Source organism: Tauraco erythrolophus, chromosome 5 (genome assembly GCF_009769465.1).
Source record: "Tauraco erythrolophus isolate bTauEry1 chromosome 5, bTauEry1.pri, whole genome shotgun sequence".
NCBI lineage: Eukaryota > Metazoa > Chordata > Aves > Musophagiformes > Musophagidae > Tauraco > Tauraco erythrolophus.
This window is the reverse complement of record NC_141469.1, coordinates 61,071,875-61,097,324: the sequence shown is the minus strand read 5'-3', so window position 1 is coordinate 61,097,324 and position 25,450 is coordinate 61,071,875. Positions and strand designations below refer to the sequence as shown.

The following is a 25,450-nucleotide window of genomic DNA, read 5'->3' as shown; positions in this document are numbered from 1 at the left end:
CCCATTCTTACTTCAAACAGCAGCAGGGAAAGGAGTATTTCCTTGTGTAAACTTGGACTGACTGCAAAAACCTATTAAATATTGACTTTTTCAAGGCTGAAATTAACTTCCAGTTGTGCATTAAGTCTTAAAAGAAGACGTACTTGCAAGGGTGTTCCAGACAGTAACAGGAAGCCTGCGACAGCTAATGAGGTATTTGAAGCTCACACTTAAGAGCAAAATAAATAGGATACACCGTGTTTTCCCTGAAGGGAACGTTTTGATTAACGTTCCCGACCACGCAAAAGGCAATCGCAGTTTAAACACCAGCCGACGCGCACGGAAGAGCACCAAGATGCGGGTGAGGCCCAGCCCGCCTCTCCGGCCTCCCGCAGGCTGCCGGCGGCCGCCCCTCCCCGCCCCCGGGAATGACACCCGCCCCGGACACCCCTCGCCCAGCCCCGCGGCTGCACTTCGGCCGCCCGCGGAGCCCGTAGGGGCAGACCAGGAGCGCCCGTGGGGTTTCTGTCAGTCTCGGCCCGAACTCCCCCACAGGCCGCCATGACGGCCCCGCGCTAACGGCCCGGCACTCACCGGGGCGGCCGAGCGGCGGCGGGGCGGCCCCCGGCGCGGCGGCGCCGCCCCCAAGAGAGCGGCAGATTTGAACGGAGGAGGCGGGCGGGCGCGCAGCGCTCGGCGGTGCTCCGCGGCCATGGTGGAGGGTCCGGGCTGCGCGCTGTGCGGAGAGAGGCTGCGCGCCCGGGTGCGGCGGGGACAGGCGGTGCGGAGCGCCCGGGGCAGCGCTGCCTCCGGCGGAGCCGGCGGCGCGGTGAGGGGCCGGGGCGGGGTTGGCGTGGGGGCCGCCGCCTCTCCTCAGAGGCCGCGCAGGGCTTGGGGGGGGGGTAGACCTGAAGCTCCCGAGTGTGCGCGGTGGTAAACGCCGCCAGGTTTGAGGGAGAGAAGATGGATTTGGGCCGCCAGGAGCCGCTGGGGTGCGAGGACGCGGGGCTGGCGGGCCTGAGCCCGGAGCAGGGTGGCTGGTGCGGCCGACGCGGCCTCCCCTGCCCGCCCCTCCCGCCCCGCCGCTGCGGCGGAGCTCCTGCGCCCCGGCTGCCCTCGTCTAGGGGGGCCGTCCGTGGAGAGTGTCTCTATTCTTCCTTTAAATTATAAAATATTCTTGTCATCAGCGTACTAAATACGCCTTAGCAGGTCGGGTGTGTGAAGCGGTGCTGCAGTTGTAGAAACACAGCGGCTTTTGGAAATAATGAGAAAGGTTTAAAGGTGCTCTTGTGCACTTAGGGTAGACTTTTAAATATTTAGCTTAAGTAAACCTACAGTACTTGGAAAATTATAGTAACAGTTCCTAATTTTATTTTTTTAATAATTTCGTAAGTCTTAACAACTCTGAATTAAATATGATGCAGAAAGGTACGTGTTGGCCTGCAGAAAGGGAGCTTTTACTTCTACAACTGTTTTTAAAAAAGAATTTTAATTAGACCAACTGTTTCAATAACTAAAGAGTGTATATCTGCTCTCAGTGTACACAGTATGTCATTTTTCTACTATCTGTTGGCAGCAGAAAATAATTCACCAGTATGAAACTCTGCCGGTGCTCACGAGACCTTCTGGTAGAAGTAGTTGAGATGTCAGTAAGCAGGCCTAGATGATGAGCTGTGAAGATATTGGAGTGGGTTCAGAGGAGAGCCACGAAGATAATCCAGGGCCTGGAGCACCTGTCCTATGAAGACAGGCTGAGAGAGTTGGGGCTGTTCAGCCTGGAGAAAAGAAGGCTCCAGGGAGACCTTCTAACAGCCTTCCAGTACCTAAAGGGGGCCTATAAGAAAGCTGGAGAAGGACTTTTTGCAAGGGCGTGTAGTGATAGGACAAGGGGCAAAGGATTTAACCTAAAAGAGGGTAGATTTAGATTAGATCTAAGGAAGAAATTCTTCACTGTGAGAGTGGTGAGGCACTGGAACAGGTTGCCCAGAGAAGTTGCGGATGCCCCATCCCTGGCAGTGTTGAAGGCCAGGTTGGATGAGGCTTGGAGGAATCTGACCTAGTCAAAGGTGTCCCTGCCCATGGCAGGGGGATTGGAACTAGGTGATCTTGAAGGTCCCTTCCAACTCAAACCATTCTATGATTCTATATGATCCTCTGGTTTTGATTACAGAGATGAGTAGGGTATTTTTTTTCATGCTGATTTTGCTCAGCTGTGAGAAATTGTGCATTGCTTGTGTCCCCAGTAAGTGTACTGGATGCTTCCAGACAGAAAGTTGGGGATTTTTCCCCACCTTCAGTGTATACAAGACAGTGTAGGAGAGTTTGTGATTAAGGATCAATAAGATAGTACTTCAATGAAAGAACGATTTAAGGAAGAATGTGGTTCAAGATACATCTAAGATACGCAGTCAACAGATCAGTCTTTATAGGTTTATATCTTTCAGGACTAAGCTTTTTGAAGTAAGGATTTATGCTCCTATGGTTTCAAAAATAAATTTAATTCTCTGAAATAGACTGATGTTCATAACTTTGTATAGTAAAAGTCACCTCGGGGCAGACTCTATTCATTGGCAAATGACCATCATAACGGTCTTGAGCTTTTTAGATCTCTCAGTGGCTGCTAACCATGGCCAAAGCCTTGGCCGCTGCTGAAAACTACACTGTTTAAGAGAGTTTGTACTATGTTGACTGTAAGGGCTTGTCTGATACCAAAGTTGTATGAATTTGACTTAAAATATTTTGAAAACACAAGTTAGTTTTCCATCTTGGTCACTTCTTAATTTGGTTTAGTTTAAACAAACCTGAGTGGCTTAAAACTAAAATAAGCTTTGTTGCATGCCAACTTATTTTAATACTTTATTGGAAGAGAGCAACTGTTTATGTGAGAGCAAAATTTTGCTTTCTTCATGTTTTGATAATAGGCAAAGTAAATGATGTTGATATGCAAAAAAAAATTTTATTTTTCTACCTGACAGAATAATAACCATAAAAACTCTCTAAATATGTATAATTTCAAGGTAATAATACAGTGAGAGAGTGTATAGAGAGTAGCTCTGAAATTTCACTGATAGCTGAAGCCTTGCTGATTTGCCAGAGTCACTTTCATACATATTTGCATTGCAATTGAATGTTGTGATTGAAGCACTGGTGCACATATCTGTGCCTTACAGTTAGGGCCATGGTGACAGTGAATATACTGCTTGCAGGTTTCAGCAGGTTCTGGGGAACTTGGGGTGCTGGTCAGGAGGACCTTGATGGGCTGAGAGAAACGGATGGGCAGAAACTTTAGTTCAGCATTTGCAGGACTTAGAGTCCTGCACTTGGAACAGAATAATGTCATGCGAAGGCACAGGCCCAGCTACTGGTCAGATGGAAAACGGCTCCACTGGAAAAAAGGGACCTAGGTTCCTATACCAGCTGATTCCAAGCCACTAGCGTGCCCTTGCAAGGAAGAGGGCCAGCCCCATACTGGGCTGTGTGAACCACCATGTATCCAGCAGCCTGAGGAGCGTGATTCTTATCTCTGTTCAGCACTTGCAAGGCTGCATCCGGATTACTGTGTCCAGTTTTCAACTCAGTAGGAAAAAGATAACATACTAGGGTGAGTCCCCTGCTATGATTAGCAGGCTGAAGCGCATGATGCACAAGGAGAATCTGATAGAACTGGGGTTTTATCACTGTCTTCAGCTACCTGAAGGACGAGGCCCTGAGCAACCCGATCTAGTTGGAGATATCCCTGTTCCTTGCAGGGGGGTTGGACTAGATGACCTCTGAAGGTCCCTTCCAGCCCTAACCATTCTATGATTCAGCTACCTAAAAGGGAAGGTCTGGACAAGGGAGAGCTGGACTCTTGTCAGAGGTGCGTGATAAGATGAGAGGCAGCAGATGATGGACCACTCGGTGGATAAGGAATTGGCTCAATGGCCGCACTCAGAGAGTAGTGGTCAACAGCTCGATGTCCAAGTGGAGACCGGTCACGAGTGGCGTCCCTCAGGGATCTGTATTGGGCCCAGCCCTCTTCAACATCTTTGTCGGTGATATGGACAGTGGCATGGAGTGCACCCTCAGCAAGTTTGCCGATGACACCAAGCTGTGTGGTGCTGTCGACACGCTGGAAGGGAGGGATGCCATCCAGAGGGACCTCTACAGGCTGGAGAGGTGGGCCTGTGTCAACCTCATGAAGTTCAACCAGGCCAAATGCAAGGTCCTACATCTGGGTCGTGGCAATCCCAGGCACAAATACAGACTGGGTGGTAAATGGATCGAGAGCAGCCCTGAGGAGAAGTTCTTGGGAGTGCTGGTGGATGAGAAGCTCAATATGAGCCGGCAATGTGCTCTTGCGGCCCAGAAGGCCAACCGCATCCTGGGCTGCATCAAGAGGAGCGTGGCCAGCAGGTCGAGAGAGGTGATTCTTCCCCTCTACTCTGCCCTCGTGAGACCTCACCTGGAGTACTGCGTCCAGTTCTGGAGCCCCCAACATAAGAAGGACATGGACCAGTTGGAGAGGGTCCAGAGGAGGGCCACGAAGATGATAAGAGGGCTGGAGCACCTTTCCTATGAGGACAGGCTGAAACAGTTGGGGTTGTTCAGCCTGGAGAAGAGGAGGCTCCGGGGTGACCTTATAGCGGTCTTCCAGTACCTCAAGGGGGCCTACAAGAAAGATGGGGAGAGGCTGTTCAGGAGGGCTTGTTGTGATAGGACAAGGGGTAATGGTTTTAAAATAGAGGGAGGTAGATTCAGATTGGATATTAGGAAAAAATTTTTTACCATGAGAGTTGTAGAACACTGGAACAGGTTGCCCAGAGAGGTGGTGGATGCTCCATCCCTGGAGACGTTCAAAGCCAGGTTGGACGAGGCCCTGAGCAACCTGATCTAGTTGGAGATATTCCTGTTCCTTGCAGGGGGGTTGGACTAGATGACCTTTGAAGGTCCCTTCCAGCCCTAACCATTCTATGATTCTATGATTAATTTTTGATTAGGTATTAGGAAAATTTTCCCACCACAATAGTTAAACAAATCCCATACTAAATCCCTAAACTACAGTGCTATTGTAGCTACTAAAAAGAAAACCAACTCGGTCCCAGCTGGAACCAGGACACCCTGGAACAAGGGCCCAGAGAGATGAGAGTCCATCCCTGGAGCTACTCTGAAGTTGACTGGATTGGGTCCAGAGCTGCCTGACCTGTCAGTCCTGCTTCAAGCAGGTGTTTGGACCAGATAACCTGTAGAGGTCCCTTCTTATAATTTCAGTGGAGTTTCATGTGCTAAGTGAGCAAATATTATTGCTTCAATCTCACAATTATCTTTTTCTTGTCCTCTAGTAGTGTTCCACCTGATGTTCAACATCTTCTGAGATTAGATTTTCAACTAGTAGGAAAGAGTGAGATATCTCTGTGGGCTCAGTGGAGGCGTTTCTGGAATACACAATGCCTCATGAGAAACACTGAAGGCAAATTATTAGCATGGGTGGAAACTCCAGCAAGAGGCATTTGGAGAAGGATGGAGGTCTGCAAATGGCAGGACTGACACTGTCAAGTATTTAGTATTCAAACTGTACCTGTTAGTTTACACCAGCCTGAAACTCTGTGAATTCATGACTTGAAGGAAAAGGCATAAAATACCCTGATAAAAAGATGTATTGTTTCAATTTGGAAAAGAATGAGCTAAGTTGTGATAGCATTAGCAATAGTGGCTGTCTGCTCTGTGGGTTAACAGTCTCATTGGTTTCGGTAGAGCTGCTTAAGGAGAAAAGGTTTACTATTGCCCCAGTTGGAAAATTAGTTCATGCAACTACTTGCTGAATGTGTGCTGGTGCTAGAATCAAAGTACTATAAATTGTGTTCTAATGTTTGTGATGTACTCGTTTGCAGACTGCTGCAAGTGAGGAGAGGACCTCTGGTCACGAATTCCTTGTCGGACATGTTTACAGGGGTGTGGAGACATTGGGAAAGGAACTTTTTATGTATTTTGATCAGAAAGCTTTGAGGTAAGAGGGGAGAAAAAGGTTTCCTATGCGTTCAGACTGTATCTATTCGGGGGGGTCATCTTGTTCTTGGTAATAACAGTTTCAGAGATTTCAAAGTTAGCGTTACTGGTAATCATCTCACCAGCCTCTCTGCAGTGCTGGAAATACTGGATATAGTCACGTTTTCAAACAATTTACTGCTTTATTCTTAGTCTAAGATTCCATGTAAAGGTATCTGAAAAGGACAGTTATTCCTTGAAACGCTTCGTTTCAAACAGGAAGTTGCATTTTCTAGGGACAAAGTTCGGAGAAGTGCATGCAGTTACAGTTACTTCATGTCTTCCACTACAAACTGGACTTGCAATTTCTTTGAACTTAAGAAATTTAAACTGAAATTCTGTACTTAATTTTTAATGATTCAATTGCTCTGATGATAAACTCATGTAAAAAAATTGCCAAACTTAAAATATTCTGTGTGTATACATATATTTATGCTGTCTGTCTGTTTTTCTTCAAGCAATATTATCAACTTGATTTGGAACTGTGGTTTGAAATTTGGTGGGTTTTGGTATCACAAATGTAACTCTTAACTTTCTAGTGAAACCGTGTCTCCTAGACAAATGGTAGAACTGCCAAATCATTGTTCATGCTTTGCAGAGCTTATTAGAGGTTTGTTGACATTTTCAGGATTTTGTCACATGCCTTAACCCCTTGGATATCTTCTTGTACTAGCCATCTAAAGTTATACTTGGAATCTAGTTTACTTTTTCTAGTTCAATATGTTCTGTACTGCAAAGTCAACTAAAAATAAATCTAACCAAATGCACAGTACAATGGATTATTTAAAAAAACTTTCTTTTTATGTTAATTAGTATAGAATACATAAGTAAGGCCCTTATATTAATAGGTAAGGCTTGCATTTGATGCTTTAACCCTTCTACTTGCAACATAATATTTCTATAGGGAAAACAATATCACTTCTACATTTAGCGTAGTCTTTATCCCTAGTGACTGATCTTGAACAAAGGTGTAACATCATGATTTTGTTTGTTTAAAACTGGTAATATCAGCAAATACCTTACAATTCTGTGACATAATATTTTGCCAGTGGCACCGCTGTTATAAGAGGGAGATGGAACTGAAAATGCTTGGCTGCAAGTACAACGCTTTACAGTGGTTGCATGCTCGATAAATAAAGGCAGTGATATATTAGTGGTTACCTGGGATGATGTGCTATGTGCTCGTTTCTTCTAGCATTAAAGAAATGCAACTAGTCTTACAAGCACATACTAGTCTTTACATGACCATCATACGGGTAACTAGTAGGACAGAACTGCATATGTGTTTAAAGCTGTCTGTATTTGTGAAGGATAGGATTAAGGTCCTAACCAGTCTCTCCTGCTTCATATTGTGCTTTAATAAATAGAAGCAGAGAAGAAAAAGCAGTTTTTAAAAAGAAAAAGGTAAGTCAGTTATAAAGGAAGATTTAAAAAAAAAAAAAAAAGGCCAGGGAGGTAACTGATACAGATGATAGCCTTTCTTTAAATGAATGTTGCGTGTATTACAAATTAATTGGATAAGCAAGGGAGTAAATTATACAATAAGGAAACATTGTTTCAACAGACTGAATTATATTATCAGAAGAAAAAGCTATTACTAAGAAATGTTAAGTAAGTATTTTGCAAAAGTTCTCTTCAAAGAGAAAGAAAAAGTGGCCGAGTTCTGGTATGAAAAATATAATCCTTTGACCCTGAAAGATCTTAAATAATCTAACTAATGCAATAACTTATTGTACTTAATGAAAACAACCTTCACTTATCGTTTGATAGTAAGCTTAAAAGTTTCATCAGTTCATCAGTTATCGTAGCTCTAGAAACTGTATTTAAGAAGTCCCTTTAGTCATGTTGCATATTTGATTGGAAACATTGTAGAAGTTATGTACAGGAAAGGCCACCTCACACAGGAGGCAGAAGTTACTTATTATCTGATAATGAAGATTTTCATTCTCTTGTTTTAAAAATGTATGTTGTGTATCTTAAAGATACTGAGGAGAGGTGGAGGAAGGCTTCAGAAAATGTATCTTACAGCAGTCTAAGATTGACCGGATTGTTACTGGGAGAGGAAATAATAAGCCCTTCAGAGGGTGTATTATTTCTTTATTAAAGTTAACTCTCACATAGAGGATTTTCTTGTCACGAGAAGGGTTACTGATATACAGATTCTGTATCTGTTCATAGTTTCTCAGCATAACACCACCAGCTTTTCTTGTCTGCTAAGATTACCTGTGAAGAGCTGGTAGTCATGCTGAAATAATGTTAGCCAGACATGTCTTGTGAAAGACTGGGCCATGATGCTCCTGCATTTTCTCAAGTGGGGAATGACTGCCTGGTAGAAGATAACCTGGCTGTGAAATTGTTTTGTATAGTTTGGCTGCTACTTGCCTGACTTGCAAATAAGAAGGATACTTCTGAGGTGTTGCCGTGTTGGGGATAGCAATTAGCAAATGAAGTTCAGTTCAGTATATTTGCAGTCCTTGGTGGGCAGTAGAAGCTTTTTTGTTTTTAGGGAGTACAAATGAGCAATGACACCTTCTGAAGCAATTAGTACTGCTACTTTTTGATGTCCATTTAAACAAGGATGTTAAAGTCACTGAAGAAAGTTAAGATTTTTTTGAAAATCTGAGGATTTTTTTTTTCTTTTTCAGTTTTGTCTTTAAAGTTGCTTAAATAATCCATGAAAGTTGAAAAAAATTCTCTGATACTTGCAAATTGTGTGGGAGAGACTTGCATAGCCTGCATGTTTTGCCATGGAAATGGATACAGTTATGTGAGAGAGGTTGTCCTGGGTTTAGTTTCTGTAGTGTGCTATTAATGTTAATTTGGAGTAATAAATGGTTTAGAAAAGTTTCTGAAAATTGATAATGCACATCTGTTTTTGCATAACTGAAAATAGACAAAAATGTTCTTAGAAAAGAGAGAATTGTTGACTCTTAATCCTTTAAAGGAAAAACATCCACTCTCTTGACTGGAAATTACATCTTGGCCCTCAGAACTTGATAATGTGAATTGTCACTGTTTTTCACATCTCCATATAATAGTTTGACTGTACTGCTACTAATCTTTTATTTTTTATAGGGAAAATAAATACTTCCAATAAAAGCAGATCCTTACAATATTGTGTAGCTCTAGATAATTCTAAAACCTCAACTTTTTCCGTTAAAAGAACAACAAAAATCATCAGCTCCTTACTACTAGCTATCATTGAGTAACAGATCCTAGGTTTAATTAGTGTGGCTTTTCTGTTTGTAACTGAAATGGGAAGATTTGTGTTTTGCCCTGTTTCAGGACATCAAAGGTAATGAAACACATGGGAGTGAAATTTTGTAAGTTTCTTAAGGCTTTTGAATGTAAATGTGTAACCATGACTTAATTATTTTTTCTAGTCATGAACTGACAACTCACGAAGGTAGCTAATAGTTGTGATTCTTAGTGCTCCTTTTCAACAGTGCATTGGAGCTTGGTAAATGAAACCGTCAGCTATTAATGTGAATGCTATTTCTTTAGAATGAATTTTCTGGAAACGTTTAGTGCATTACCATTTGGTAACAAGATACAAGAGTTAGTTTTAAAAAGAAATTTGACTAGTTAAGCCTGTGCAGTACTAGTCATGGCACTTGAGAATTTGAAAGAGCTATTGAAAATAAAAGTGGCTGAAATAACTATATCAACTGAACTGACTTGTAAGAAGAGTGTTTTGGAAAGACACAGGTTTTTAAAAATTGAAAAATATTAATGAATAAATGCTATCAGGAAGTTACATAAAGAGTTGACTTTAAGACCATGCTTAATGAAATGTTGTCTCAACCTATCTGTAAGTATTGAAAATGCCTATCCTTCCTGAATTGTAACAAAGAGGGCTTGAAGGTAAATAAGTACGCACCTGATGTTGCATTTCTTTGGCCATTTGTGTACTTTGATCTGTTAAATCTTTTTGTAGCTAATCCACCTTTTCTGATATAAAATATGTAGAAGTAGAGCACTCCCTCTGTCTTACATTTTTTTTAGGACTCAAATGTACCAGGTGAATTTGTAATAAATAATATATATGAGACTACAGTCAAACTTGTCCTTTGCTCAAGTATAGTAGCTCCCAGTAGAATATATTATAAAATGTAAGACCTCTTAAAGCATTAGTGATCTGTAAAAGGAATGCTTGAAAGAATCTGTTCTACTACTTTGCCATCTGTGCATTTTTCAGTTTGTTTCTTTTATTAATTTTTAATTGACCTACCTGCAGATTTTGCCTTAGTTGTAGGTAAAAAAAAAAAAGGCAGAAAACAACGTATGGCAGATGCTAATTACTTTATGGCATTATTGGAAGTAGCTTTGATATGATAACAATGTTGGCAGTGGGAGGACTGAAATTTTTCCTTTCATGCCAGGTGACTTCTGCCTGATGTAACAGCAAATTGTCTGGTAAAGTAGCCTCATTTCTTTCAGCTTCCCTGAGGACTTACGAACCGATGTTGGAAGACCAGTGTGTCTTCTAAGTGTGATACACCACGAAAGTGTGTGGTGAGGTTTGACTTGTCTCTAATGAATTATGAAGACCACTGGAAAACTGCTATGTTTTAGAGTGTTTCTGACTTGGGGAGGGTTCTTCCCTGGCAATTGAGCAGTATATAAGCAAGTAGCTTGTTGCCACATTACTCTTAATGACTAGAATTAATGTACATGCAGACTGACTTGGTTAGGTAAGAATAGTTCGTAACTTCAAAAAATAAATTACTGTAATGCCTGGAAACATTGTTAAGATAAAATACCCATAAGAACTCTCTTTCTCTCCAAGGATTCACTTCGGTATGAATGGTTACATGCACATTAATCCTGATGGAAGCAAAGACAGAAATGGAGCACTACCGGTTTTGGAGATACAGCTTACAGAGGATACTGTGTGTTTTTTTGAGGTGACAGTAGAGTATAGGTAAAGCAGAAACTAACCAAATTAAACACAACTTGGTTTATTTGTTTTTATAACATTCTTTTAAGAACATAGTGAAAAATCACACAGAAATTGTTCAGTGCTTGGATGAAAGCCATCATAGACACAAAGAAACAAAACTTTCTAAACATATCATAATTATTGGGATAGTAATTTAATTTTGTTACTTTTACATCAGAGTTTACATAACATTAAAGTAGTTCCATGCCATAGCCTCATTAGACAGTGTTAATACTGGGAATGAAAGTTAGATTTAATTCCGTCCTTAGATCTGAATGCTAAACCCCATTGCTCCTTTAATTTTCACACAAGTCTCACTTCCTTAAAAAGGTTGAAGACCTGTGATGATTATTGATTTCAGGTTTTTTTGCTCCCAAGGTTGTGTTTTTATTTTTGTTTGCTTTTTGGAAGCAAATAGGTGTAATTGTTCAAATTGACATTAAGTGGATGTTTTTATTCATCAGCATTGTAATTCTCACTACTCATAAAAATAACAGCCTGATTTGGAAGCATTTTAGGCTCTTGGGTGAAAAGGAGCATGTAAATTTGAGTAACGTATATGCATATTTAATATTACAGGACATAAAAGCTCATGTAAGCCTGAGACTTCTTGTACTGTATTGTTTTCAAACTATTTGTTCTTCAATTTACAGTTATGCTTAACCTAATAAAATCAAGGTTCAAGAAAATCTATCTTTTATTGTCCTAACTACTGGATCATGTAACCATACAGTTCGTTATGGCTGATGGTCCAAACACATGGTCTTTCCATGTTGGAAGTAGTCTCAAAGCAAGGACCTGTCAATTATTTTTCAAACTAATATGAACAAAATGAGGATGATTTCTTGTATGTTGAACCAGATGCATGTTCCATGCATGTGTCATTGACTTGTTTTGGGGAGGGGTGCTTAATGTAATTTCTGTGCCTCTTCCTGTCACTGGTATTTTCATGGTTTCTGTTATCTGTTGTTTTTAAAACCATACTGCTATATTAGCATATAATTAAAACAAAAATAAATCTTAATGTATTTTTCTGTTCCAGAAATGCAGCTGAGTGTGAGCGGAAAGTGAGAATGATGGAAAGTTTGGATGTCTGTTCTCCAAAGTTTAGCTTCTTAAGAGCAGAAAGTGAGATTAAGCAGCAGAAAACCCGCATGTTGTGTGATGTGTTACTGGATCAAGCAGTATTACCTGGAGTGGGAAATATCATAAAAAATGAAGCACTGTTTGACAGTGGTCTCCATCCAGCTGTTAAGGTGGGTGAAATGTCTCAAGATTGTTTTTAATGATACCAAAGTATTAAGAATGTAAATACATATTTATATCACATTTTGTCATCTTCTTTCCTTTGTTTTGTCATTTCGTTTCTTAAGTTAGATTCTGAGACACTAAATGAATGTTTTATCGTTATAACCGGAGATATTTGTCATGTCATTCCTTGGAACCTGTTGCTGCTACACCTGCCTCACAGAGTGGCCATGTTTTTTGAAGCTAAGCCTTCTCTCTCACAACTTGAAACCTCTTCTTAGTACCTGACTTTATCTGGCAGCCTGTTGTGCCACCATTAAATTGTCAACCTATAAATAAAGGAAAGTGAAGAATGCCCAGGTTTTCATTGTTTAGTTACTACCTAAAATAGTGTATGTCGTAGAATCGATTATTTTTGCAGCTGCTTTTTCCACTTCTTGTCCTGCTACCTGGCATCGTTTGCTTTTCTACCATTGTTTACCATACTTAAGTCAGTATAAAGGAAGACAACTGAAATTTATACGTAATGTTTTGCACGGATGAGGCGTAGTGTATAGTTTTGTATTCACAACGAGTTTGTATAGTATAGAATGTGAAAATGTACTGTTTTACTGAGATGCTTTACAGAGATACATATACTGTGAAGTCAGAGAATTATCATAACGGGAAGCAATGCAATTGCACATCAGCTGAAGGTGTTCAAAGCACCCCTGCATTATAGATCTTTCTGCTGTTGTCCCGTAGCATCGTTACAGCATAAAAACAATTCTTGTCTGTCTTACAGGTTTGCCAACTGACAGATGAACATATACGTCACTTGGTGAAAATGACACGTGATTTTACCCTGCTTTTTTATAAGGTATTGGCACATGCTTTCAAGAAACCCCCAAAACTTGACTCCGGCATGTTAGCTGTATGTGATCATCTAGTGAAAACAGTAAAAAGATGCAACAGGACAAGTGTTTCCATGAATAGGAATGTTGGTTTGTGTGCTCTTTATTAATTGTGAATTGTCAAATGATGGAAAGGTGGGGGAGTCTGGACTGTAAGAGTGTGCACAGCTTGGCCCAGTTGCAGCAGAAGAGTTTGACAGATGATGCCTGAGGGCCAGTTCAGTGTTGCTCTGCATGTGCTGTAACGTCACTCTGAACGTGTCAGAATTGATGGAGGTTTAGCACACGCTTATATATAAGATAACATAAAGGTCACTCTTCAAACTGGCACCTAAAGATGGCCCCAGGGTAGTATGAAGGTAATTCATGTGGCTTACTTTATGAAACTTGAAATAGCAAGTACATTTATTTGACTAAAAAGATTCTAACAATTTTTTTTTAATAACTGAAACAACTTTTTTGGTTGCTAAAGTGAAATAAATTCCAGCTTCTCCCTACTGCCGCAACCTCAGTAGGATTTGATTTCTTCTCTTGTAAACTCTGTAATTCCTGGTTGCTCTTTAACTTTTCAAAATAGAAAAAGAGATAAATTGTCCTAGTTCTTGTATGTTTTTGTTCTTTAAGATGCACGCAGAGAAATCAGCAGCAGTAAAATTCTTGTCTGTTTCCTCTTGGTATTCATGAAAGGCAAGGAGCTAGTGCTGCTGAAGAGTGTTTTTTTGGTAGGCTGGAGGAGGACACCTAACTTTCCTAATACTCTTTTTCGAACATAGTCTGCTTAAATGTCTGCTTTCCTCCACCCCACTGAGGAGTAGCTAGTCTGTTGGCTAGGGAAATCTTTTCATTCTCCAGACTTCATAGTGAAGTCTACCGGTAAAGGGATAGCATCCAGTTCTGAAACAACTATAGTACAAGGAGATTTAAATGTGTCATGGGCTTTTAGATTGACAATAAACAAACAAGTTAAACTTTCTGCAGCTCAGTTTAGCCATTTTCAACACTTTTATAGTCTATACTTAGCAAATATTCAGCAGTCAAGTGCTTTTAAAGGAGAACTAGACCCTCCCTCAAGTCTCTCTCAGGTAAAACCATAACAAAAATAGGTTAGTAAGACGGATAGTCCATCTGTTTTTTTTTTATAGACTCATAGAATGTTTGTGGTAATCATACCATATCATTTGTAGTAATGGTTTACAGATGCAAGTTGAGGGAACTTGTTTGTGTAAAAAGCTGTTGCTTTTGTTTCGTTTTTTAAAAAAAATGGATGAGAGGAAGCTACTAATAAGAAACTAACGGTAAACTTTGAGGAGAAAGCAAACTGCTTGTGAATATTCATGCAAATATATATTAGTAATTCCTTCTGACTGAATTACTGGATTGTATCGGGAAAAACATCCTCATTCAGTGAGGCTGATGAATGTATTTTGGGAAAACTTGAAAGGTCTTCATGCGCTATGGAGCTAGAGCTACTGAACCCTGCTGGAGCTGGGCTGGTATTGCTGGGCCAGCTGTGGTATCATTTGAACAGTGCCCAAGGAACTGCAATTGTAGTGCAGAAACTTGTGTGGTTCTGCAGAGCTGGCTGCATCTCTACTGGGCTTTTCTTGTTTGGTTTTTTTTGTTTGTTTGTTTTGTTTTTCTGCCAGTTCTAGCTTGGGGTATGTCTGTGCTGGCTCCATGTGAACTGTCTCATGAAATGTTCCTGCTCGTCAGCTCTCTGGAGACTCTTTAGGTTACTGCGCCCTTTGGGCTTCTACTGTGCTTAATTTAATTTGACTTGCTGCCAGGATCTGGGGAGTTTGCCATAGTGCCAAGTGGCTTTTGTGAGCCAACTTGTCTGGTGTGGCCAGGGCTAAGATGAATCTGAGCAACTTTATTGGGCGCTACCCAACTCTCACAGAATCTTTGGAATATATCTGCATTGCTCAGTCCTTTAGGTTTTAGGAAGGTTGATTAACTCAGATTGTAGTGTCAGGTCTGAGCTGGCTCTGCGGTGTATTTGTGGTTTTTTTGGGGGTGAGAGAAGATGGTGTTGGTTTTGTGTTTTATGTATGTTTTATTTTTGTTTTTAATGCTACGTTGATTGGAGCTTATCAGCTCTGTAAGAACACTCCTGCAGGTGCCAGGTCTAAGATGACTGATGCTGAATCAGAGCTAGCTGGTCCAGCTGAAGTCAGAGAGTCCCTAGCATATATTTTCTTGCACCATGCTAGTATTTTTTTTGACAGTCTTTTATTCCATTATGTGGAGAATGCCAGACACATTATACCTGATTTAAAGTCAATTGTTTCCATAAAAGAACATGAAATACAGATGATAAGCCCTTATGAGTGTGCCTTAAATATCTTTATGTAGTCATTGAGCTGTCAGTTTATGTAGGTGTTTTTTTTATTTTATTTTAGCTTCAGTTTAACTGTAGAAGGACTGAAATAAAATTTATACTGGGTCTGTAACTTGGGTTTTAAACATGTTCTGTTTTAGTGCCGCAAAACTGGGTCTCCACTCTGCAAACACTACAAAGTATACAAGCGCCCAGCCTGCGGTCAGTGCAATGGGAAGATCACTGTGTGTCGTTTAGGAGAGAATAACAGGATGACTTACTTCTGCTCCCGATGTCAAAAGGCGGATCTGCAGCTTGTCAGTGTTAGGTATGATGGTAGGTTTGTAACGCTTTTAAGCATCAAAGTGCTTAAGAACCTCAAAGTGCTGTTGCAGTAAGAGGACATCACTTCTCAAATAGAGTAGATCCTTGTGCATTTTATATCTAAATTCACTTCAAGAAGGAAAAATGTTTTGGTCGTTGGTATTTAAAAATGGTTAAAAGTTTTGATTCTTTGATGCTATTTCTTTCAAAGGCCCCATCTGTTATGAAATAGCTATTACTCTAATCAAATGTAGGAAACAATTCGGAGTACTCAGAATTATTCACTGCTTCTGGAAAAATTGCCCCTTCTTCTTGGTGTTATCAATATAATAGGCTTGGATGTTTACACACAATTGAGTTGAATGGCATAAGGAAGGTAGGAATTTGTGTGTCTGTTTCTTTTCAGAAACATTCCTTCAGTCCTGGAATATCTAGATAGCTGTGCATCTATGCAGTTCTGTTCTGGCTGTAGACTTACACTGAGGATAACTAAAACTTCAGTAAATTCAGAGTACAGCAAATATTGTAGGGCTTAGGATTTTTTTTTCCTCTTCCTCCTCATCAGATTTGGAAAGCTTTTACTACAGGTGTGCCACAGAGACACTTCGAGTTCCACATAAATTGTGCTAGCAGCAGCTTTCTTCCCTTTATTTTAGAAAAGAACAAAATGCATTTGGTATCACAAAGGGTCAAAAGGTAAAAGTTCCAAAAGCACCTTATTCAGACGCTTACATATCCAAGTTATTCTTGAAAATTTTCATCTGACGTTTCACAATCTTGCCTTTTTATACTGAGCTCTGTCAATCTAATAAAAGATACTGCTTCTCTTTGCAAACTTTGCCTTCATTAGTGTGTGTGTTTGTATATATTTTTTGGTTTTAGATAAGATTTAAAGAACACACAAATCCCTCTTCCACCTCCAACCTTCTTGGTTGATGAAGATTCAGATGGCTGAAGGGATTTTGGTTAAAGCTTAAAAATCACCTTTAAGTACAGATCAAATATAGAAAATTCCAGTATAGAAGACAAATATTTCACATGCTGATAACCTAATCCACTGTATTTTCAGAAAGTAATAATGAGAAATGTTTTGCAGAAAGGTAGGAAGAAAGCAGTGTTCCGTGGAGTCAGATAACTAGAAAATGATGCAAGGAAAAAAAGTATCTCTTTCTCTGGTCTAGAACAAGCAGTGGTTTGTTTGGGTTTTTTTTGTTGTGGTGGTGGTGTGGTTTTTTTTTGTTTGTTTGTTTAAACAAATAATTAAACAGTGGTATATTTCAGTGAAAAACATGGTAATGGTAGCTGTAAAATAAAAAGGTCATTTCTTGTGCTGTCCTGGTCCTAATGGTCAGGTCTTTGTGTTCTGTTGCTCTGTTTTCTATTATGCAGTAAGTGTTACCAAATAAAAGTATGTGTAGCTCAAGTTGTTTATCTGCCATTCCAAGCTTTTTATGTTTGAAGACTGCCAAGAGCCCCTGTGATCAGACTGACTTGCTACAGATCCTGAACTGTAGAATTGAACCCACTGGTTCTGGGGTCAAGTCAAGTAGCTTATGATTTTGCTCAACTGAAAAAGTGAAGAAAATACCCATTATAAGCTTACCTCATCAAATTCCAATGTACCTTGAATCTTAAAAATACACTTTCCCCCTCATATTTCATGTTCTGAAATGGGGAGAGGGATGGGGAACGACACAACAGATGGACCAGGGGGATGACGTGGAATTAAACTCCAAAACCTGACATGCTGAATATATTCAGTCTAATAATGCATCTTTGACAGTTGAGTGGAACAGCTGATGTAATAATGTGAAAATACCCATTTTTAACACTTATAATTTGGCTGTTTTGTTATCTAGCCACAGTATTTTAGTGAACGCTACTGTCATGTCTGTTCTGCCTCTTGAGAGTACAGGATCTCTGGTACCTCAGCAGTTCTCATTATCCTTCTTAGTTTTCTTGTTGTGGAAGAGATGTGGTATGCAGTGGATATCCCTACCATTATCTTAGAAATCTAGCCTGTTAAGGACAGTGATAATTACAGAATAAGTGATAGGTCTAAGGAGTGTCACAACAGTTCCAAAGTACAGCATTTGCATTGTTAATTGAAGAAGTGCTTAAATTCTTAGGATTAAAAAAAAGTCTCCAAAAAGTGCATAGTTCCACAAAAGCTATGGAGAAAACTCTTGATGACTTATCAACCATAGCACTTAAAAATTTACATACCTATCTTACTGAGCAGGTAAGTTCAAGATACATTTAACATGCTAACAGTGTTCGGATACTATGACAAAATCAGTCCTTGGTAACATGTAGTGACTGGAAAATACTAACTATGATTATAAATCAGTGTATCAATGTAGGAGGTATTATCATTTACAGGAAAATAAATAAATCTATAGAGGTGTCTGGAGTACAGCTTTAGCTCACCAGTCACAGCCAAGGCATTCCTGAATTCTTTCTGATGAGGAGAAAAAAAAACAACAAACAAAAAACCCAAAAAGATAATCTCCGATTCTGAACAAGCTGCTAAATGTTAAAAGGTTTTCCAGCAAATGGTAACACACAAGAAAGACTTTCTAACTTTTAAGGTTTTCAGTTCTGTTGGCTGTTACGATAACAAAGTGGTCTGATGGGTACCATTTAAATCAGAGGAAAAAAAAAACGTTTGCTAGATTGTGTGACCTTACGTAGTTTGGCCTCTGAACAGTTCTTCATCCAGTAATGCATTTGTTAGTAAGTGTTCTGCACAAGGGATGGGGAAAAGTATTGAAACGGTTTCCCTTTCTCACCAAGTTTCTTGCTGCACTACTTGAAAATGGTGGGGAATTTGAGAGAAGCTGGGGCATTGTGTTGGAGAGCACATCAGCTTAATTATTAACTTTCTGTCCGTTTGCATTTAAATATTTTTCTTCTGCAGCACTGGCAAAGATTTGCCCTTGAGGCAAAGAAAAAAAAAAATCAAAGTGGAACCATGACATGCTGTCCAAGCTGTGATGGGCAGGCATAACACTGTGTACCACTCGTTCTCCAGTCCTGTGCCTCCCTGCACATGCTGGTGTAAGGCAATTTGTAGGAGAAACGTCACAAAAGACTAACATCATTCTTTTGTTCCACAGCAAGCTGCCAACTAGAAATAGCGTAATTGGCTGGGCGTATGGCAGGGGATCATGTCCTGATGAACACGTAGCTCGGAAATCTGAAGAGGAGTGGACGTGTATGCACTGTACCCTAATAAACAAGCCTTCTGCTGAAATTTGTGATGCCTGTTTGACTTCAAGGCCTGAAGGTATTGAAAGGTTGTCTGGAACCTCTACTGGGAAAGAGAGGAGGATTGTTGTTTTGATGCAGTTTTTAGAACTATAGAACTGTACAAGTGTCTCATTGTGAATTGTATTTATATAACTTTAGCTAACTTAAAGTCAGATTTTGGGGAAATCTTGCATGGATAATCACGGAAACTATCTTGTCTTCAACTGTGAAAGTGTCTTGTTTTCCAGCTTTATGTGCAGGTAGGATTCTGTAGACAATCCTTTGCATTGACCTTCTGTTTTTATTGGGGCAAGAAGCGAGACAAAATGCCATTCTTTCAACTCTCCGTAAAACCATTAGAAGTTTGCAGCATGTATCTGATACAGAAATCACCAGGGGAGTGGAAAAGTAGTTATTATTCTTTCATGTGAACAAAAGCAGTGTATTTTGGTATCCTTTCCAAAGGATGTCTAGTTTTTTAGGGACTACGTTTTCTCTTCCAAGTTCAGAGTAAGGATGATTCTGGACTTCTTACCTAAATTTGTTTTTTGTCTCTTACTGGAGATGTAATGCTGCTATCTAGATCTGGTGGGCGAAGCAGCTGTGAATGAGACCCAGAAAGGGAGAGGAAGATGGAATGAGTAACATGCTAGATTCTATCCAGATTTCTGTATAGAAATTTAAGCGTTAAGAAGGGATGAGTGAGGTAATGGACAGACTTTCCTCTGAGACTTGTTTTCTGTGTGAAGAGAAGCTTCATATTCTTTTTTACTTTCTGTAGAAAAAGCGAGTAAATTTTGCATAATTCTCCTGCAAAGTCGGCACCAGATACCTGACAGTTTTAATCTGTCCACAGACTTGGATTAACTATCTAACATTTATCGTGGAATTAATACTGTCAGATGGACATTAAGATGTATAACGGCTCGTGCACAAATGCTTTTTTTTAAGCTTTGTAACAAAGTCCTGTTCCTTCTCCTGTACTTCTAAGTTTTACATGTTTAGCAATGTGCCATTACTGAAAACAGGCCTGGGATTTGAAGATGTGTTAGGTTTGGTGGAATACTGTTACAAAAATCTTTTTTTAAAAAAAGCCTTATTTTTGCATCATGGTAGTGATATTTGAGAATTATTATATTTTTAAAAAAACATGGTTTTGCTTATCTCTCTCTTTTCAGACTTTAAGATTCCTTGCCTTCTCACTTTGTTTTTTTGCCTTTTGTTGTTTCTAAAATTAACTACTGTCAGCAGAAATGTTTGAATTTTTGAGGGCACAATACTTGGTATGTAAAGTTAGCTGCTGGCCACACAGCTGAAATAATTCAGTCTGTAGACAGAGATAACTATTTACCATTACATCTCAATTTCCTTGATTCTTTGCTAAGTACAAGGCCAAGCTCTTTTTTTCAACAAATCTGAATGCACTGGAACCAGTATGTATCACTGTGCAGCAGTGACAAAATGGAAGGAGCCTGGAAATGAATATTGTTCAGAGTAAACTGTAGGAATTCTTCTTTTGTTTCTGAGTGAGAAGGCCTTCAGAGAGAGTGTGCCATTGTGTATGCCTTATCTCTACCCATTTTTGTTCTGCTTAATTCCCTCTTCCTTGTATGGAGGGAAGATGTAGGAGGGAGCCACTCGCTGGATATGATAGAAAAGAAAGGACTCCATTCTTGAACACTGTATTTTCACAGCTACTTAACAAAGATTGCACATAGGGACCCCATAAAGTTTTTCTTTTCACCCTTTTCTCAGGAAAGATTACCTACAGTCTCCTTATTTATTAAACCGGCATTAATAAATTATGCCCACTTTTTTTGAATGATTATTGACCAGTAGGCAGGCCTCATGTTCTGTGAAGTAAAATACTATTGTTCATGTCAGGAAATAAATGCAAAGTAAATGTCTGAACTGCTTGCTTCTAAAGCCTTTTACAGAAAGAAATCAATAAGTTTGGACACACTCAGTGTTTACAAAAGATGGGAACCCTGAAAGCACTAGAAAACCCAACAAATGAATATTCCTTTCTGTGTCAGTAGTAAACCAATACTTTAAAAATGGATAATGTATTGCTGGAGGCAGCATACCCTGTTTATCTCCCAGTGCTGGGGTTAAAAAAGGTTATTTTGAAAAATTTAAATATGCATTTGGGCCAAATTCATTTTTGTATGGTTAATTCTCCAATAGCTTTCATTTGCAGAGTACCATTCACGTCTGGTCCTATTCAAGCAATAGTTAGATTATCCTGAAAGTCATGTTGTATGTGACTCCAAAACTGCATAAGCTTTTTTTACTGTAAAAAATTTGATACTACATCTAATCTGTGACAGGTTTTGAGATCTTTCAAGATGGTATGATAAATTTACTCTTTCACTCCCTGTATGATGACTTTATGAATACAGATCAGAAATATGATGTATCATTCTACACAGATGGATTATAACCAATAATTTATTTTTCTTTAGTTCCAAAGACAGAGAATGTTGAAGATTCTGCAGCCTTTAACATAAATTTAATGAAGTACCCTTGTAATGATTTCAGAAAACCAAGTACAGAAATAAAGATCAATAGAAGAGCTGCGTTTGGAACTACAACTCTTGTCTTAACAGATCTTGGTAACAAAGCTGTTTTGAGAAATGATACCCAAATATCTGATGGACACTCCCAGTGTGTTGCTCCAAAAAATGATTGTAATCAAATCCAAAACAATGTCTGCCAGTCAGGGGGAAGCACAGACAAGGATTGCTCAACACACGTAACTACTATGGCTTTGTCTCCCTGTCAGCAACCTCTCTCTTTCAAACATGTACCAAAGAAACAGAAAACTGATCATGTACCCTCAGTTCATCAATTTAATGTAGCAATCAGGTATGTATTCTGAAATGTAAACAAGTCTTTTTATAGTCCCATAAACCAGCTTTATCCCTGATTAATGGAATACTGTGCTGTTGGGTTCAAACACTGCTGTCTTTGGATTTCTGCCAGAGATAACTTATTCTTGGGTAACTAATATTACACTCAGATTTCAAAAGCACTGAATGACCTAGGCTGTCACTGGAAAAGTCCTGATTTTGGAATCTGGCCAGCACTGCTGTTAACTAAGCAGCTGTTGGTAGTTCAGCTGTTCTCGTGGAATAGACAGTATAGCACTAATGGGTTAACAAGCACAGTTCTACCTAAGGAGTTGTCTGATCTTAGCACTGTAGTTGCTATTGCTTATAGAGATTTTGAAGATGACAAAAGGAAAGTAGTTGAATGAATATATTCTAATTAAAGTTATTTGTCAGCTAGCACTTTTCAACATTCTTGCATGATACAAAACTCTGTATAGGCACATTGGTGAAACTCCCATCGCTATTTTCCCTTAATTTTTCTCCCCATCCTATATGCCACTACTTCAACACTTTATCCATCCTGAATTGTTATTTACACAGCCCTATTCGGACACATCCATTGCCTAGTAAAGAGAAATGTTAGAACCTCTTAGGGTTGTCCAGGACAAGTTGGGCAGACATACACAACAGTAATGGGAGTGCGAGGTAGATGGCACTCACCGTGGTAAATTATGCAGGGTGAATGAGAAATGTTAATGACACGCTACTAAATTCTCATGTGTCATGGTCACGTGTCTCTTCTGAAATACAGAAATTATTTCTTGCATTGTTGAAGTGCTAGTTTTGAAACAGGATCTCACTGGTACACCCAAGTTAAGCTGTATGAATAAACTTTCTCCTTGCTGTCTCAGTAGAGGACCACAGAGAACTGAGGATGTAGGCAGGATGATTAATTGAGAATACAGAGGAGTGCAAAGAAGAAATGAGACAGTATCAATCATGGTAACAGGTAGTTATAGCAAGTTATCAACTTAAACATTTAAAAAACCTGAAAAACCCAACAAAAAACAAAAATCAATAACTTCGTAACAAAAAATTTGTTGCTTTTTTTTTCTTCTTTTGTTTTAATGAGGTGTTGGAATGAACTGCTGATGTCTGTAGGGCTACCATCTTCCAGCCATAAAAGAGAACATAAAATTCCTAAGCTGATAACAAGAATGAATTAATAAATCTTTTCTTTTTTCACTAAGGTTTCATCACTGCTTTTCTGCTCTATAAATATATTAGACAGATGCATTTCAGAGTGTTAATCTTTTCATGTTACCATTTTTAAATAAAGCCTTGTGTATTGCACTCGGATGCTCTCTGACTATCTCAATCATGAGGAAGAAAGAAAGAAAATTTATCCTATTCAGAGAACACTGTTCCATCCCCTCAGCTGGATTACTTCTTGCCGAATATGATTTGGAGCATTACTCTAACTTTTTAGTAAAGAGCGTGGGAGTCTGTACTGTGAAGCATACAAATACCTTCAACCTGGAGTAATTCCTTGGAATTGGTCTTTTTCCCACTAAGAACAGAATACTTTTTTACAGTATGTTGGAATTTCAGATGGGCAGTATAATAGCATAGATAATATTAATTTCATTTTATTTTTGAGTATTTTGAAATAATTTAAAACAAGGGCTAATGCTGGGGAAGACTGGTATAATGCCTGCAAGAAAAGCACCCAGTCAGTCTGTTCACTACTAGCAATCATTTACCTTTAAAGGTGCAGAAGAAAGCAGCGAGTTCTCTGACTGTCATGGTGTGTAGAAGTACACTGAGTGAGCTGTTGTAATGGTAGGAGAGCGTTCTTTGGCTGTGGTGTTGGTCATCCCTCTAATATTGCACAGGAGTTATTTGTAACCTGTCATTACAGCAAGCCTCAAGCTAATGCGACAGATGATACTCGTATTTTAAGCACGGGCCATCCTCACTGCAGTGAACACAGCCGTCTCTGCAGCCTCAGAGTTGTGAGAAAGGATGGAGAAAACAAGGGCAGGCAGTTTTATACCTGTCCTCTACCCAGAGAAACTCGGTGTGGCTACTTCCAAGTACGTGTAAGACTTCAGGGCCTGTTTTCTAACAACCACTTGTTCCTGCAGCCTCCTTTCACTAGTAATCTGTAATTGTGGACACATATGATCCATTTAAAGTTTGAGGTAATTTTAAGTACTTTTGCACACTGAATTGAAACTAAGAGCATCGTAGTAGTTATAAACTTAAAGTTACTTCGCTTACTGCTGAGAAGGCACCTGCTTGTGCAAATGCTCTTAATCTGCTTCTGTGTGATGCAAAACAGATACATAGCAGAAATGTTGGTTTGAAGGGACTTGTACAAGTTGGTTAGTTCAGTCTCTTCCTTGAAGAAGGACTATGGCAAATTCTGGATCTAGACATGAGCCATGTTTCTGTCCAGCCAAAATCTTGAAAACCTCCAAGGATAAAGATTCTGTAGTCTGTCTGGGCAACTGCTCCCTCTGCTGCACTAATACCTAACCCAGCCCTCCTAGCTGCAACTTTCGCAGCTATTTTTTCCATTTGTGCTTGCTATGAGTGCATGTGACAGAAGAGTTCGACGTGGTCACCTACCGCCAGGTAGTTAACAGATGAACTCAAGACAGTAATGACTATAATGCCTTAATTCAAAGAAAACTATGTAGTACCATCAATTAAAGTCACATCAGTTAAAGTGCATGCAGTTGCAATTAAAGAAAAATCTAAAATCAGCGATCAGAGAAGAGATCAAGTTATCTTAACTACTAGGAAGAGTTTCCACTAGGGCCTCCCCTGTAGATGTTTCTGTTGCCAATATTAAAATAATGGATTCATAGCTATCACCTATGCTAAAACTATGTCTAAAACCTGTTTCTTTTGGCAGTGGGCTGACCTGAATTTTCCATTTTGTAACCATGGCAAACGATGTGTTATGAAGACTGTGTTGAAGATTGGTCCCAATAATGGAAAGAACTTTTTTGTGTGCCCTCTTGGGAAGGAAAAACAGTGTGGCTTTTTTCAATGGGCAGAAAATGGGCCAGGTATGCAGGTTATTCCTTGAGGTCAACGTTCTCGTTATCTCTTCCTCAGTATGTTTAAGTGCATACAACTTTCTTCGTCGTTTTTGTCTTTTTCCCTGTTTGCTGGTTAATTAGTAAAACAGCTCCGACAATGTGAAGAACTACAGATTTGGAAAGAGTAATTTTTACATAGTCCTATAAAAATTAAACACTGCTTGTATGCTGCATACTGTTTTGAAATAAATATCTAGCTTGCAATATATTGTGACATACTGTTATATTTCTAATAAAAGAATTGAACTGTTTTCTTTTTTTCATATAAGTGTCACTGAAGTTTGGCAGCACTGCATACTTCCAAGCATATGTGATTTATACAATGGTTAACTTAATCTAAATTAGCAAACTGGTAGACTTTTTCATAAATGTAAACATGTATTTAATAAAGTGAATAAAAAGTCAATATAATTTTTTTAATACCACTTCATGCTTTATTTACTTAAAGCTTAAAATGAAACAGCAATGGACTGCACACTTTGAATGTTGGACCTTGCTAGGTTTGGAAAAAAAAGACAAAA

The 25,450-nt window shown here is 39.4% G+C and overlaps 1 protein-coding gene across 1 annotated transcript; it reads left to right on the top strand.

Moving 5' to 3' along the window:
• Positions 1 to 691: 691 nt before the first annotated feature.
• NEIL3 (nei like DNA glycosylase 3) lies at positions 692 to 24,916 on the top strand. The gene is made up of 10 exons (XM_086612279.1): positions 692 to 808; positions 5,850 to 5,965; positions 10,793 to 10,927; positions 11,988 to 12,201; positions 12,978 to 13,052; positions 15,568 to 15,734; positions 18,850 to 19,019; positions 21,448 to 21,850; positions 23,738 to 23,912; positions 24,740 to 24,916. Exons 1-10 carry the CDS (start codon positions 692 to 694, stop codon positions 24,914 to 24,916), a joined length of 1,749 nt encoding a protein of 582 aa, XP_086468405.1.
• Positions 24,917 to 25,450: the final 534 nt, after the last annotated feature.